Here is a 15,498-nt window from a genome sequence, read left to right on the forward strand (position 1 = left end):
GAAAGCTCTTTAGGGGAGGGTGAGTGTTCATCAATCATTGTAAAACTCACTAGCAATTGTCAACGTGCTTAGCCTACTTGCCTCCCTCGCTAAGTACAACATGTCAACGGAGGATTTGTTAATGAATTACGTTTGCTTCAATATTTACTGCTTGGTTGCCACGGCTTTCATGAATTGATAATAATTTCCGCTGCTATCTGATTGAATGTTAATGAAAGTGTTCCGTGGATGAATGTTGGTAAACAAAAGGCTGGCTAGTTAAGCAAGAGTGCTTTAGCTAGCGCCGCACGGCCCTTCACAACGGTGTGAAAAAGGCGGACCGTGACATTTGGTATCAGAGCCAAGTCGGTGACACTTGGTGAGAGCCCAAGGTTGAGTTGCTACGTGAATTCGATTGCCTTCGTTATTGGATTTGGGAAGCTTTGGTAGTTGACCATGGCACCAAACACTGCTGAGAGACTTGGTGCACTGGAAGCACAGGTTGAAGAGACAACCAACAATATGGCCAACGAGATGGCCCAACTGAGGGGACTTGTTGATGAGGTGATGGGATCACAGCAACATCAAGCAAGTTTGACAAGTGAAATGTCAGAGGACTTTCACCACACTGTGGAAAGTTTGCAGGCCCGGATGGCTGATCTGGATGCAAAGGTGAATCTGATGGTTCTTGCTATGGGGAACTCCAACACTCCGGGAGTCAGCAAGACCAAGGTGCCAGAACCCAGGACGTATGGGGGTGCCCGTGATGCTAAGGAGTTAGAGAACTTCTTGTTTGATATGGAACAGTATTTTCGCGCTGTGAGGATGCCCTCGGAACAGGTGAAAGTGGATACTGCAACCATGTACTTGGTGGGTGACGCCAAACTGTGGTGGCGTGCTAAGTACTATGACATTGAGAATGGAAACTGTGTAATCGATAGTTGGGCAGACTTGAAGAGAGAGCTCAAGGCCCAATTTTTTCCTGAAAATGTTGAGTATAATGCAAGGAGAAAACTGAGAGATCTCAAGCATACGGGGTCGATCAGCGAATATGTGAAACAATTCTCGGCTTTAATGTTGGATATTCGGGATATGTCGGAGAAGGACAAGTTGTTCTATTTTCTTGAGGGGATGAAACCGTGGGCAAGGACTGAACTTCATAGACAAAGAGTTCAAGACTTGCCTACCGCACAAGCTGCTGCTGAACGCTTGACTGACTATGCTGGGGAGAAAACCACTTCGTCCAAAGGATTTGGCGGAGAGGGAAACAATGGAAAGTCTTTCAAGAAAGGCAAACCCAAGAATGGGGGAGCCGACTATAAAGCATCAACCTCAAAGGAAGCTTCGTCGTCTCGAGGGTTCAACACACCCAAGGGAAAGGGTAAACTTGAGTGTTTCTTGTGTCGAGGTCCTCATAGAGTCTTTGAGTGCCCTCACAAGGCATCACTTAATGCTTTACAGGCTTCCATTGCCGAACAGGTAGGGGAAGACGACGGGGAAGAAGATGAGACCCCGAGGATGGGTGCAATGCGGCAGGTGAGCGCATTGGAAAAGCAGGCGAAAGTACCAAAGGTTACACGAGCCAGAGGGCTAATGTTTGTGGACTTGAGAATCAATGGGAAGAGCACCCGCGCTATGGTGGATACCGGGGCTACCCATAACTTTGTTTCGCAACTAGAAGCTTGGAGACTCAACTTATCCTTAGAGAAGGATACAGGACGCATGAAAGCAGTTAATTCTGTAGCCCAGCCTACTCTGGGAGTAGCCAAGCAAGTTACTGTGAAGCTTGGGCAGTGGGAAGGTCATGTGAATTTTACAGCAGTGCCATTGGATGACTTTCCAGTCATTTTGGGAATGGAGTTCCTAAGGGGAACGAAGGCAGTGATGATGCCTTCGGCTGGTTCCCTATGCCTGATGGGAGATCACCCGTGCATGGTGCAAGCTATTGCAACGAAAGGAGATGATGGGAAGTTCCTTTCAGCCATGCAACTCAAGAAAGGTCTGAGGAAGGGAGAGCAGACATATCTAACCACGATGGTGGTAGATAACGAAGTAGGCAAAGAGCTGGTGCCTACAACTATCCAAGCGGTGTTGGATGAGTACAAGGAGGTGATGCCAGATAAGTTACCTCACGAACTACCTCCACTACGGGGTGTGGAGCATGAGATCGAGTTGTTTCCAGGGGTGAAACCACCTGCAAAAGGGCCATATCGGATGGCGCCTCCAGAGTTGGCAGAATTGAGGAAGCAACTTGATGAATTATTGGAAGCGGGATATGTTCGCCCTTCCAAAGCACCATTTGGAGCACCGGTGCTATTTCAGAAGAAACACGATGGGAGCCTGCGGATGTGTGTAGACTACCGCGCGCTCAACAAGGTGACAGTGCGCAACAAGTATCCTATTCCGTTGATTGCTGATTTATTGGATCAGTTGAGTCATGCCAAGTACTTCACTAAACTTGACTTGAGGTCAGGTTACTATCAGGTGAGAATTGCTGATGGGGATGAGCCGAAGACTACTTGTGTGACACGGTATGGGGCATATGAATTTTTGGTGATGCCGTTTGGGTTAACGAATGCACCTGCAACATTCTGCACCTTGATGAACCAGGTTTTCCGTGAATACCTTGACAAGTTTGTCGTGGTGTACCTGGATGATATCGTTGTCTACAGTTCCACTCTGGAGGAACATAAAGAGCATCTGCGGAAGGTGTTCGATAGGCTGAAGGGAAACAGTCTATATGTGAAGAAGGAGAAGTGCTCTTTCGCTCAGAAAAGCATAAAATTCCTTGGTTATGTGATTGACCAAGGTCATATCAGAATGGATATGGAGAAGGTAAGGGCAATTCAAGAATGGAAGATCCCAACAACAGTGAAAGAGTTGCGTTCCTTTCTTGGCCTTGCCAACTACTACAGGAAGTTCGTAGAGGGGTATTCACGAAGAACCGCCCCTATGACAGAACTACTAAAGAAGGGTCATGGGTGGAACTGGACAGAGGAGTGCCAGGGAGCCTTTGATGACTTGAAGGATGCCATGATGAGAGATCCGGTTCTGGCTCTTCCGGATGTCATGAAACCCTTCGAGGTACAGACAGATGCATCAGACTTCGCCCTTGGAGGAGTCTTGGTACAGGAGGGACACCCTGTTGCGTATGAAAGCCGTAAGCTTAGTGAAGCGGAGCGGAAGTACACAGCTCAAGAGAAGGAGATGTTAGCGGTGATACATTGTCTCCGTGTGTGGAGGCATTACTTACTTGGGGCAAGGTTTGTGGTGAAAACTGATAATTCAGGTGTTAGCCATTTCTTCACACAGCCAAAGTTGACACCCAAGCAAGGCCGATGGCAAGAATTCTTGGCAGAATTTGATTTCTCATTTGAGCACAAGGCGGGGCGATTGAACCAAGTCGCGGATGCACTGAGTAGGAAGGCCGAACTGGCGGCCTTACAAATGGTAACGCATCTGACTTCAAGCACTGTTACCACAACGATGCGGGAGCGCATCAAAGAGAACTTAGCCAAAGATCCAGTGGCGCAGAACTTAATGAAACTTACCGAAGAAGGGAAGGCACGACAGTTTTGGATGGAAGATGGATTGCTGATAACCCATGGTAACCGGCTCTTTGTGCCACGAGCAGGTGATCTGAGAAAGACATTGCTGAAGGAATGTCATGATACCATGTGGGCCGGACATCCAGGATGGCAGCGCACTTTGGCCTTACTAAAGCGGGGGTACTATTGGCCGCACATGCTTGATGATGTGGTTGATTATACCCGAACTTGTCTCACTTGCCAACAAGACAAGGTTGAGTGGAGGAAAACAGCTGGGCTGTTGGAGCCCTTACCAGTACCGTCCAAACCATGGGAAAGTGTCTCATTGGACTTCATCACCAACCTGCCCAGAGTGGGAGACGCAGGGTCTATACTTGTTATTATAGACAGGTTTTCGAAGTATGGTACATTCATAGCCGCACCGAAGTACTGTTCGGCCGAGGAGACAGCACAGTTATTTTTTAAGAACATTGTGAAATATTGGGGTGTTCCCCACGACATTGTTAGTGACCGAGACTCAAGATTCACTGGCAACTTCTGGACAGAACTTTTCAGAATCCTCGGTTCACAACTAGAAATCTCTTCGAGTTATCACCCACAGACAGATGGACAGACGGAGAGATTCAATGGGCTACTTGAAGAGTACTTGCGCCACTTTGTCAACGCCAACCAGAAGAATTGGGTGCAGCTACTCGATGTGGCTCAGTTCTGTTTCAATGCCCAAAAGTGCTCCACAACCAACAAGAGTCCTTTTGAGCTTGTTACAGGCCAGCAGCCACTGTTACCTCACACAGTGGATGAGCCGTACAGAGGAAAGAGTCCCAGGGCGTACGTCTTTACCAAAGAATGGAAACGAAATGCTGAGATTGCCCGAGCCTACCTCGAGAAAGCTACTAAGCGGATGAAGAAGTGGGCAGATCAGGGGAGAAGACCCCAGCACTTCAACGTAGGTGACTTGGTGCTTGTTAAGCTCAATCCTGAACAAGTCAGGTCACTACGAGGACGAGATAGGAGACTACTTCGCAAATATGAAGGACCAGTCCCCATCTTAGCCAAAGTCGGGAAGGTCTCCTACAAAATCAACCCTCCGACTTGGATGAAAGTGCATCCTGTGTTTCACGTCAGCTGCCTCAAGCCGTACAACGCCAACACTGATGATCTAAGCAGAAATCAGTCAGCCAGAGCAGAAATCAGTACAGGGCAACCTGACAGACGTGAAGTTGAAGAAATCCTTGCAGACAGAGAGTTCAAATCCTCAAGGAAGAAGCGGCAGGAATTCTTAGTAAAGTGGAAAGGCCTTGGTGACGAAGAAATTAGCTGGGTTTCGGCGGAAGACATGCAACCGTTCGTAGATGAAGTTGAAGTGTACCTAGCGTCAAAGTCTACGGGGACGTCGACCGCATAAGTGGGGGAGAATGTCACGAGCTAAGCTTGTTCAGGGCATTATGCTTGCCTGTGACCGCTTATCTCGTGTGTTTGGGATGAGTTTCCATCATGTAAATACTAGTGTAGGGTTATTTTCTAGTATTTCTTTCATTGTAAGCCAAATAAGGCAGTATGACTCCTCGGTCACTTTGATGTTTCCTAGTGCTAGAGTGAGAATGGCCTAGAAAGCTATTTAGGGGAGGGTGAGTGTTCATCAATCATTGTAAAACTCACTAGCAATTGTCAACGTGCTTAGCCTACTTGCCTCCCTCGCTAAGTACAATATGTCAACGGAGGATTTGTTAATGAATTACGTTTGCTTCAATATTTACTGCTTGGTTGCCACGGCTTTCATGAATTGATAATAATTTCCGCTGCTATCTGATTGAATGTTAATGAAAGTGTTCCGTGGATGAATGTTGGTAAACAAAAGGCTAGCTAGTTAAGCAAGAGTGCTTTAGCTAGCGCCGCACGGCCCTTCACAACGGTGTGAAAAAGGCGGACCGTGACACAGAGGCACGCATCGATTATTTGTTTCAAGGCTGTGCGGATGTTATTTCTTTACAGGACGCCTTTGTCACTTGAGAGAATCTGTTGTGGAAGTGTTGTTTACCTATATCAATTATGTATTTATTTATTTATTTATATTTTTATTCTCTGTGAAAACAGGGTGAACTCTGTTAAATCATCTTAATTTTTACATACTATTGTTATATTTTCAGAGCAAAATTTGAAATGTTTCATCTGAGTCCTCTCTTTCAGCTGTTGCTATTCTTTGCAGATATGCGTTTCCTTTTTCTTGGCTTTTGGAGTGTGTATGATATTTTGCCATATCCCCTCTTTTATTTATCTAGGTTGGTTCGGTTTGGAAAATCCAAAAGTCTCTGGGCAAGCAGGAGTTGGTTTGTTTCTTACTTTTTACGACCTTGAGTTTTTCTAGGCTGTAAATTTAGTCCGACTCCATCCTCACTGAAGATTTATCAAGTTCACTTGACGTAGCTGTAGGGAAATTATCACGAAAACAAAATAAAGAAAAAATACACGTCAAAAGAAAAATAATCACATGCGCAAGACAGTCGGTAATTATTGCCTATGTCCATAGAATTTTATGAATTTCACTATTATCCAAACTCGGCAGTATAGTTTTACCTCTCTCAAAAACTGCCTTAGCAAAAAAAAAAAAACCTTAATAATCAAGAACAATGATTTCTATATATAAAATTTTTTTCCCGTGGCAACCCCAGGCTCAAGCCCCCGCTCCATGGACTAAGTTTCAATAAAAAGTCTCCCATTAAAAAATCACACAACATCATTTTAGATTGAGTCATCTTCCAGACCAAACACAATTAGATTCCACAGTGGCCAAAAGGCAATCAAGAAAACCAAATGCTACCTTAAATGAATTTACAACCTGCTGAAAATGTATGCAAATTCAATCCTGTGTTTACTCCCCAACAAATGAAGAGAAAAACTCGACCAGGGACACCCATGCGCGCAGGAATTGAAAAATCTGATTGATAATGGTCGAGTGGGTGGATTTATAACATGAAGTGAATTTTTTAGAATCATCCATCCCGAACGCAGACTAGCAATGAACGGGTGCAATGATGTCTCTGTATTCTCATGATGATGACTGCGATTGTGATTCGGACACTCTGATTCCATGGTCCCTCTACAGTCACAAACTTCGTCCATAAGTAGCAAATTTGGCACAGAACTGACCGGACCCGAAACTTGATAGCATGGTTTGATCCGACCCCGTCGGTTAGAATTTGTAAAATCTGATTAGTTGTTCTGAGCTGAGAGACCACGATAGTCATTGTTGTTTTTATTTATTTATAAAATCCTGGCGCGATAACTTCGATCTCCCTCTTTGTAGACGTAAGCAGTCTGCATTTCTGTGCATGCTTGCAAATTTTCCTTTTTGCCAATTTACTGTTTCCATCTGCAGCATGAGGAAGCCACATGGGTAAACATATGTAACAGATTATGAGTAGTAGAACCTAGTGGAGTACTAATTAGCGTTCTCATGATGCATTAATAATTAAATCAAAGTAGGAAAAGGTCAAGAGTAACACTCTGTTTAGGTGCAACCGCTTTGTGATGGGAACACTCAAAAATCTCTCTCCCCAACCCAATCTAACCACCCTTCCAAACCACGCAAAACAACTGAGCGCCAAAGACCCCCAGACCTCCCGCTCTCTCCTCCCTCAAAACCTCTCTTACCTCTCCGTCCCCTCCTTAAATAAAATTGAACTGCCTATCCACACCAGAAAATGCCCATCCTCTGATCCATTAAACCCATGGTCATCAAGAACTTGGTGTCCTTCATCTTCAACCTCATCGGTTTAAGAGGGCGGCGGAGAATCAAGGCGAGGGCATGTTGTGTGGCGGTGACCGAAGCGGGCAGCCCGGGGAATGTGTCGGGGTTGCCTGTGCGATCGAGGTCGGATGGGGAAGAGGGTGGTGCGGAGGAGGGGGATGATGACTTGTGCTGCGTGTGTTTGTGCAGGTTAATGGAAGGAGGAGATGAGAAGGTGCGGGTTCTTCCCTGCTTGCATCGGTTTCATGGGGTGTGCGTCGACAAGTGGTTTAGTGTTTGCCGGAGAACATGTCCGGTTTGTCGGTTTTCAATGGAAGGAGATAGGAAGAGGTTTGAGAAAATGGAGCAGCTGACAGAGGAGATGGTCACCTGGTTTTCTTCTTTCCATGTGGCTGGCTTTTGATGAATCAATACGCTGTCAATACATAGTACTGTTCTTGGTTTCAATGGAACCAATGAACCATCTCTGTTTTCTCTTCCAACCTCGTTTGGAAAACAAAGACGATTATGATGGACGCTAATGGTATGCATAGCAGCAGCGGATTCAGAAATTTTCTTCAGCAAAATATACAATAAAATGTTCAGGGTCGTTAGATTCTCTGCCGACGGGTGTGGATGTATATATATTATTTTTACACGTTAATGCAAAGGGAATGAAGAGTTGCGCATGGAATAAATTTTTGACAGGTCCTTGAGAATATATTTTTGTACAACTGGGAGGAAGCTTTGTTGCGCTGCGTTTGGTGTGTTATGAAATTCAACTGTGGGAACTGAATTTTATATGAAATTCGATAAAATTTCATATAATTCGACGCAATCTTCTTTTCTGTGTTTTCTTAGACTCGTACCATTTCAATTTTAAAGTTCAGTGTTGGGGGCATGAATTTTAGATTAGTGTAAATATAGACTGAAATTAAATACAATTCTGTTTCAAAGTTTCATTCTAAATTTACATAAATTTAAAATTTGAATTTAAAGTTTCTAAATAAAAAATTAATATAATTTATGTTTTTTTTTTTTTTAAAGTCTTCAAATAGTCGGAAGAAGAATGCTGTAATATACTTTTGCAGTTCATGCCAGAAGTTATTTTTTAGGGATGGTAGCAAAAAGCATATGAAAAATTGAAATTTAATACAATTGTGTCAAATATTCATTTTAAATTTGCATAAATTTAAATTTAAAGTTTTTAAATAAAAAATTAATATAATTTATGCTTTGTTTTAAGTTTTTCATTGCTGGATATGGGCCCTGTCTACGACACATGACGGGGCCCATCCAGTGAACTTGGGCTACCATGGTCAAACATTCAGCCCAACCCCTTATAGAGCCTAAGTTGACACCAGCCTCTCTAGGAAAAGGGTAAAAGCGGGATAGAAGTAAAATTCCGTTGCCGGGAATTGAACCCGGGTCTCCTGGGTGAAAGCCAGATATCCTAACCACTGGACGACAACGGATTTATTGATTTAGCTTGTAAACTTTACAAATTCATGTTTAGCGAGTACTATCAAGCCCATAACCCAAAGTGAAAACCTATTCATAGGGTGGTGAAAGAGGTTTATAAGTCAAGTTTGGATGGTCATAAATGGGTGAATATTAATAGATTTGGACTTGGGTTGACCTGGTTATTAACGAGTAAGTAACCTATAAATCCAAACTTGTCCATTTAATGACCGAATTATAAAATATTATTTATCTAAAAGCCCAAAAGTAAAAATAAAAATTATAAAATATATATTTTCAATGTAAACAGGTGACCCAATGAGTGCCTGACCCTAGGGGTGAGCATTCGGCTAGTTCGGTCAATTCGATCAATTAACAGAATTAACTAAAAAAAAATCAGTTAAGAATTTGCCATAACCCAACCTACTGAATTAACCTTATTACTCAACCCTTACCCGATCGAACTAAATTTTTGGTTAATCGAATTTAATCGAACCAAATTACAACTAACATTATGGGGAAAAGAAAACATGATTTGTACTTTCAAAATTTAACTTATTGATTTTCAAAAATCATTTATATTGTTATCTTTTTAACAATTTTTTTTTACTATTATTATATCAATCAATTATTAGTACATGGTAAACATCATAAGATACTAAAATGTTAGTCCTTAACAAAATCAACTCAAATTCACTCAAATTCAAATCTTCCTTACAAAAAAAAAATCGTTAAACACTCGAATTCCCTAGACTCTCGAGGGTCCAGAGTCTATACTGTGCTCGACTCTTGAGGGTCCAAAGTCCCTAATGTTATATTATACACCAAATATGAAATTTAAATTGTTTGTGCAATATTAAAACAAAAACAACATGAAATCTAATTTGCTTATGCACAATTAAAATTAAAACTCGAAGAAAAATTGAAATGACTTTTGGTTTCATACATTAGCTACCACTTAATGGTTTTTTATCTAACAAACGGGCTTCTCAGCTTCTATGCTATAAATATTTGAAAACAACAAGCCCATTAAAATTCTAAGTTTTCAACTAAGCCCATTAACAAACGGGCTTCTCAACTTCTTTTAGATTTCCAAGGTCATCTAAGCCTTCTTTAACCTTAATTAGAGTAGATGAACCCTGGATCCAATCTTGTGTTCATATAAGAGCTTACACAATTTTAGGAGTCAAAGAACTCCTAAAGGCATCAAGAACACATCCTCTGATGCTAAAAGCAAACTCTGAGGCAACTGTGGAGATGAGTATTGCTAAGATATCATGAGCCATATGTGAGAGGACAAGAAACCTTCTACTATTTAACTTCCATTACTCCAAAATATCAAAGCCCTCCACGTCCTTTTCACAATCCTCACCTAAATACCTATCGAAGTCTATTTTGTTATCCCCACCTCCAATTTGAGTTTTGAATTTTTGATACAAAACTTTGAACTTTTTTTGTACTTCCCTTTGACTAGTGGAGCTTGAAGATTCACTTTTGCTTGATTCTTCATTTTTAGGTTGTAACAACTTCTTATACTCAACAAACAATTCAAATGTAGCATCCTTCACCTTTTTCCCATCAACAAACCTTTTTCACCTTCATACATCATAGAAAGAGCATATTGCACAAATTCCAAGTTATATCGAGGGTCAAGAACATATGCAACAAAAATCAACATATTCATTTTCTCAATGTTTCCTAATACTTGTTGTATTCTTCCTTCATTTTCATACTCATTAAACTCAATTCCAAGTCATCACTACTCTCCCACTCATTTAGAAGACAATCAATCCCACTAATTTAACCAAAAATGGTATTACTTGTAACATTAAAGAACCTAGAACTTGTTAAGTGAGGCTTAGAAGTGTTTCAAAAATATCACAAACTTTATAACTTTTTATTAATCAAATCTACTTAGTGTGACATCCTTAGCCTCAAGCTCAGTTCTTAAAAAGAAAAAAACGAATCTTCATCCCTAAACCTATCAAAAGTTATTTTGTATCTTTGAGTTGTATCTAGCATCATATAAGTAGAATTTCATCGAGTGCTAACATCTAGGCACAACATCTTTTTGCATTCTACTTTTTCTATCTCTGCACAACACTTAAAAGTTTCAACCTAACTAGTGAATGCCTAACATATCTCATAGCATCCCTAACACAAGAAACTGAATTCCACATTTCTTTCAAACCATCTTGCACAACTAGGTTAATTATAAGTGCAATGCATCTCATGTGAATGAATTTAACCCCTAGAATGTCCTTTCTCCAATTTGAAAGTTTTCTTTTTATGTAGGCAATCGCACCGTCACTTGAACTTGCATTTTCTACTATCATATTAAACACATAGTCAACTCCCCACTCAAAGCAAACACCCCTTAATAGCCATACTTATCTCCTCACCTCTATGACTAGAGATTCAACAAAAGTTAAAGATCTTTTTGTTTAATTTTTAGTCATCATCTACGAAGTGTACGGTCAAACACATATAATTAACCTTTTGCAAAGAAGTCCATGTGTCAGTTGTGAAACTAACCCTTTGAGATGAGGTTTTCAAAAACATTTTTAACTTTAACCTCTCTTCCATATAGAGGTTATAACAATCCCTATAAATTGTCCATCTTGATGGAATTCGAAAAAGAGGGCATGCAACTTTCGTAAGATGTTTGAACCCCATATTCTCTACAAATTTAAATGACAATTCATCAACAATAATCATGTAAGATAATGCCTTCAAATTGCTTCTTGGTCAAACTTCCAATTTATAAGAGTTGCCTATGAGCCCTCTACATTTTTTTAGGCTGGTTGATAATTTAGTTGTGTCTATTTTGGTTCTTCAAAATATGGATTTTGAGGACGTTTAACCATATGATATCTAAGTGTGCCCATACCATTCTTTTTAGGATTAATACAATAATTAGTATGACAATAATGACACTTACCCTTAGTTTCACCAGACTCAGTCACAAATTTAATGAAGTGATCTCACACTTCAGATCTTGGTCTTACTCTCTTGTTTTTTTTTATTACATTTAGTGGGATGATTTGTATCACTCTGACTTTTCATGCTTGGGTTTGAAGGTTGAGGTTGGGAAGCCCCTTGCGTAGTGTTTGCATCGTCCAACACCTCCATTTCCATAGGCAAGTCATTACTCATTTTTTCCTTTATTTAATAGATGAAAAAAACAAAGTAAAATGCAATCATAAATAAGAACTCTCAAATGGGTTAAAACAAATTCAAATTCAAATTTACTTAGCTGTACTAAGTCTAATGACAAAGAAGAGGGCAAAGTAAAATCACTACAAATGCTATATAATATTATCATTAACAAATAACCATGCTACAAACAAAGTTCCTTTGCCTTTACATCAAATTTGTGACTTGAATAGTTGATTTTTTCTGCCTTGAATTACTAAAGTTGCGTTTCATATAATGTCTTGTTTCCACTTATTTTAAATCCTCTAGGTTCTAAAACTTCAATCCATAATTCCATCTTGAATTCCACCCACCCCATATCAAGTTTCATCTATCATCATAGTGTCATCTCCAAACAACACACACCACAAAACGTCATTTTTGATATGCTTACTAAACTTATCCATAATTACACAAAGAAAAGAAGAATTTAAAATAGACCCTTGATGTACAAGTCTTTGTTGACTTTTTGAGTCTGATCCCTATTTTGATGCTGACAAAGTACAAGTGTCTTATGTATGCATTTAGTGTGTGAACAAATTTTTACTTTGGCACGCATATAAGATAGAGGGTCATAAAAGCCAGAAGGAACTCAAAGAACACATACACCTAGCGTATTTCATAAAGAGAAGAGCAAAGAAGAAGAAGAAGACATTTAGTTTCAATTGTAAATGCATTTTGTTTTTCATTTGGTCTGTAATTATGCATTGCATGCATGATATGGTTGAATGCTCAGTGATGACCATAGACTGGCCATGGGAGACCCAATACTTGCATCAAAAATCCTTTTCATAAAAGTTAAAATCAAACAAGGATTTTTGGAAAATCTTTAAGGTCAAATTTGGGGCAAAAACGGTCAACTAACGTTGAACTTTTTGGGCTTAATTAAAAAGCCTGGTTGACAGACCTAATCATGTTTTAAACAGCTCAGTCAACCGACTTGGCTAGGAGTCAAATGTTTGACTTGGCTCGGCCGGCCGACCTAAATTGAACGTATCTTCCACAGTCGACCAACCTTCAAACTTGACTTTTTCTACTTGCCCTGGCCAATTGAACTTTCAGTTCAAAAATACCCTTGGCCACCTGAACCTCATGAATCGGCAGACCGACCTTAAGGCCAAGCGACCGAACCTATGAATGTTTGGAATATCGCCTTGGCTCAAGTGACCGGCCCTTTAAGACGGTCGATCGAACCTCTCCGTTCAAACCATTTTTTAAGTGCGAAATCGATTTAAAAGTTTAATTAAACATTTTTAAAAATGACCAGTGTGTCCCTAATGGTCATATTTTTGCCTAACTCTATATATACATCATCATTACTTCAGATTAGCAACTAGATTAGCCATAATTTTCTCTCAAATTTATTTTGGCTTTTCTTAATCAGAGTTCACCTAAACTATTTTTTGTTGCAAAAATCTTTCTTTGGGGCAAATTTTTAAACTCTCCCAAACTCTCTTTCACTCATTACTTTTGCAAAAATCTTTTTCGTTAAAGAGATCATTTTATTTTTGGGCATTTATTTTACATTCAAAGCATAACTACTCTTATATATTTTTACTTTGAAAATATTTTTGAGAGTAAGCTTAAAAAATTTTCTACATACTTCCTTGGTAAATATTTCTTGGAAAAATACATTCTTGCTAGAAAACTTTTTGCACATGGATTTTAAATGCATATATTTTGTTTGTGCAAAATCATTGGAAAGCATAAACCCTAGGTTCCCTAGCATTTTCATTGAAAAACATTTTTAGAAAAATAGTCATTAGGGTTTAAATCTTTAAGGTACTTATCATATATGTAACGCCCCAACTTAGGTTTGCCAGGGAGTACTGCGTCTCTCCTTTTCCACCTGGACTAGACAACAGGAGGGCGGGTCTTATCAGACTAATAACTGGCCCCACAGACCAACACGTGTCATTTTCAGTGTGTTTTTTCCTCACTTACACACTTCCTAATAAAACTTTCCAGAAGGTCACTCATCCCAAGATTAATCCAAACCAAACACGCTTAACCATGAAGTTTTTATGGGAAGGCTCTCGAAAAGAAAGTGCAATTTGTTGACATAGGTAGTAACATCAAATTCTTTTTAAGTCTCTCTTCCACGGGGTATCACATTCTCCCTCACTTATAAAACGCAACATCTTCGTTATAAACCTACATTTCCAAACCCAGACGATGTGAATCTCATCACACTTCCGGCTGGGTAGTTGCTCTAATACCATTTTGTAACACCCCAACCTGGGTCTACTAGAGAGCACTACATCTCTCTTCCTCCACTTGAACTAGACAAAAGGGGGCGTGCCTTAACAGACTAATGATTGGCCCCAGAGACCAACACGTGTCATTTTCAGTGTGTTTTGTCCTCACTCACACACTTCCTGAGAAAACTTCCCAGAGGGTCACCCATCCCAAGATTACTCCAAGCCAAGAACACTTAACCGTGGAGTTCTTATGGGAAGGCTCCCAAAAAGAAAGGTGCACCTTGTTGATATGGGTAGTAACATCAAATTCCTTTTAAACCTTTCTTCCCTAGGGTATCACATACTCACTCAAGCTTATTTCATATCATGTGTGAGTGCATTGACCTTCATGTTGTACATATCTGCTTAGATTAGAAGCTTTATCGTTGTACAAATGTTTTTATTGTTGTTGTTGTTGTATTCCTGACGTGTGGTCGGAAGAGGGAGACTCACCCTGTGAAGAGTCTCAGACTTGCTCAGACCCAGATAGGAGAGCACTTTACTAGTTTAGATCTAGTTAAAAGAACTAGGTGCACCATCCTGTAAGGTGTGGTTGTAATAGTTCTATGAATCTGACCTAGGGTTTCCCTTTCCCAGTAAAGAAAGGGTGTTGTAACTGGTGTCGCTCCACCTGCAAGTGAGCAATTTAGTGAATCATCTTGCTTGTGAGCTTGAGGTGGGGACGTAGGCAGTATTGGCCGAACCTTGATAACATATTGTGTATCTGCTTTTAATTTCTTGCACTTTATATTCCTGCACATGTATGTTATATTTGATATATTGTGAATGCTGCGCGTGATTTAATTTCTGCATAATATATTTATCTGTACAATTTCCATATGCTTAGAAATACCCTAGGTTGTGTATTACTGCTGCTGGTTAAGTTGAACTTAGGAAGAAATTTTAATACCTAATTCACCCCCTCTTGGGAATACACCAATCCCAACAATCTTCTTGGAAATTCTCTAGATTATCCCTAAAAACAACATCCACTTGTTCACACAAAACACTATTGAAATGGATAGTGTGTAGTTAAAATGTACTTAAAATTTTTCATCAAACCAAGATAACATATATTAAGATATCTAGAAACAAAAGATCATCACAAATTCACATGATTCACAATCAACAAAGCTATCTTTCATAAATTATATGAAGAAAAGAAATCTCAACGTAATAGGCCTCAAATCCAAAACTCAAAAAGTGACATAAATCTCAAAATTGCATCATAATCTTAAATGACTGAGTAACAACCTGAGAGGCAACGACCACAACAAGGGATAGGGTGACGACATGGCAAAGGTGAATCAACTTAGGCAACTAGGTGAGGGCTTAGGCGACGACAATG

General features: G+C 40.1%; 1 protein-coding gene and 1 non-coding gene across 2 annotated transcripts; one reads left to right on the forward strand and one right to left on the reverse strand.

The window, feature by feature from the left end:
* The first annotated feature begins 7,116 nt into the window (after positions 1 to 7,116).
* LOC131159924 (E3 ubiquitin-protein ligase At4g11680-like) lies at positions 7,117 to 8,082 on the forward strand. The gene has a single exon (XM_058115171.1). It carries the CDS (start codon positions 7,256 to 7,258, stop codon positions 7,676 to 7,678), a length of 423 nt encoding a protein of 140 aa, XP_057971154.1. The 5' UTR covers positions 7,117 to 7,255; the 3' UTR covers positions 7,679 to 8,082.
* A 575-nt stretch (positions 8,083 to 8,657) lies between these two features.
* On the reverse strand, positions 8,658 to 8,729 carry TRNAE-UUC (transfer RNA glutamic acid (anticodon UUC)). Its single transcript has one exon. It is a non-coding gene; the product is annotated as a tRNA-Glu (tRNA).
* Positions 8,730 to 15,498: the final 6,769 nt, after the last annotated feature.

This window comes from Malania oleifera, chromosome 1 (assembly GCF_029873635.1).
Source record: "Malania oleifera isolate guangnan ecotype guangnan chromosome 1, ASM2987363v1, whole genome shotgun sequence".
Classification (NCBI taxonomy): Eukaryota; Viridiplantae; Streptophyta; class Magnoliopsida; order Santalales; family Ximeniaceae; genus Malania; species Malania oleifera.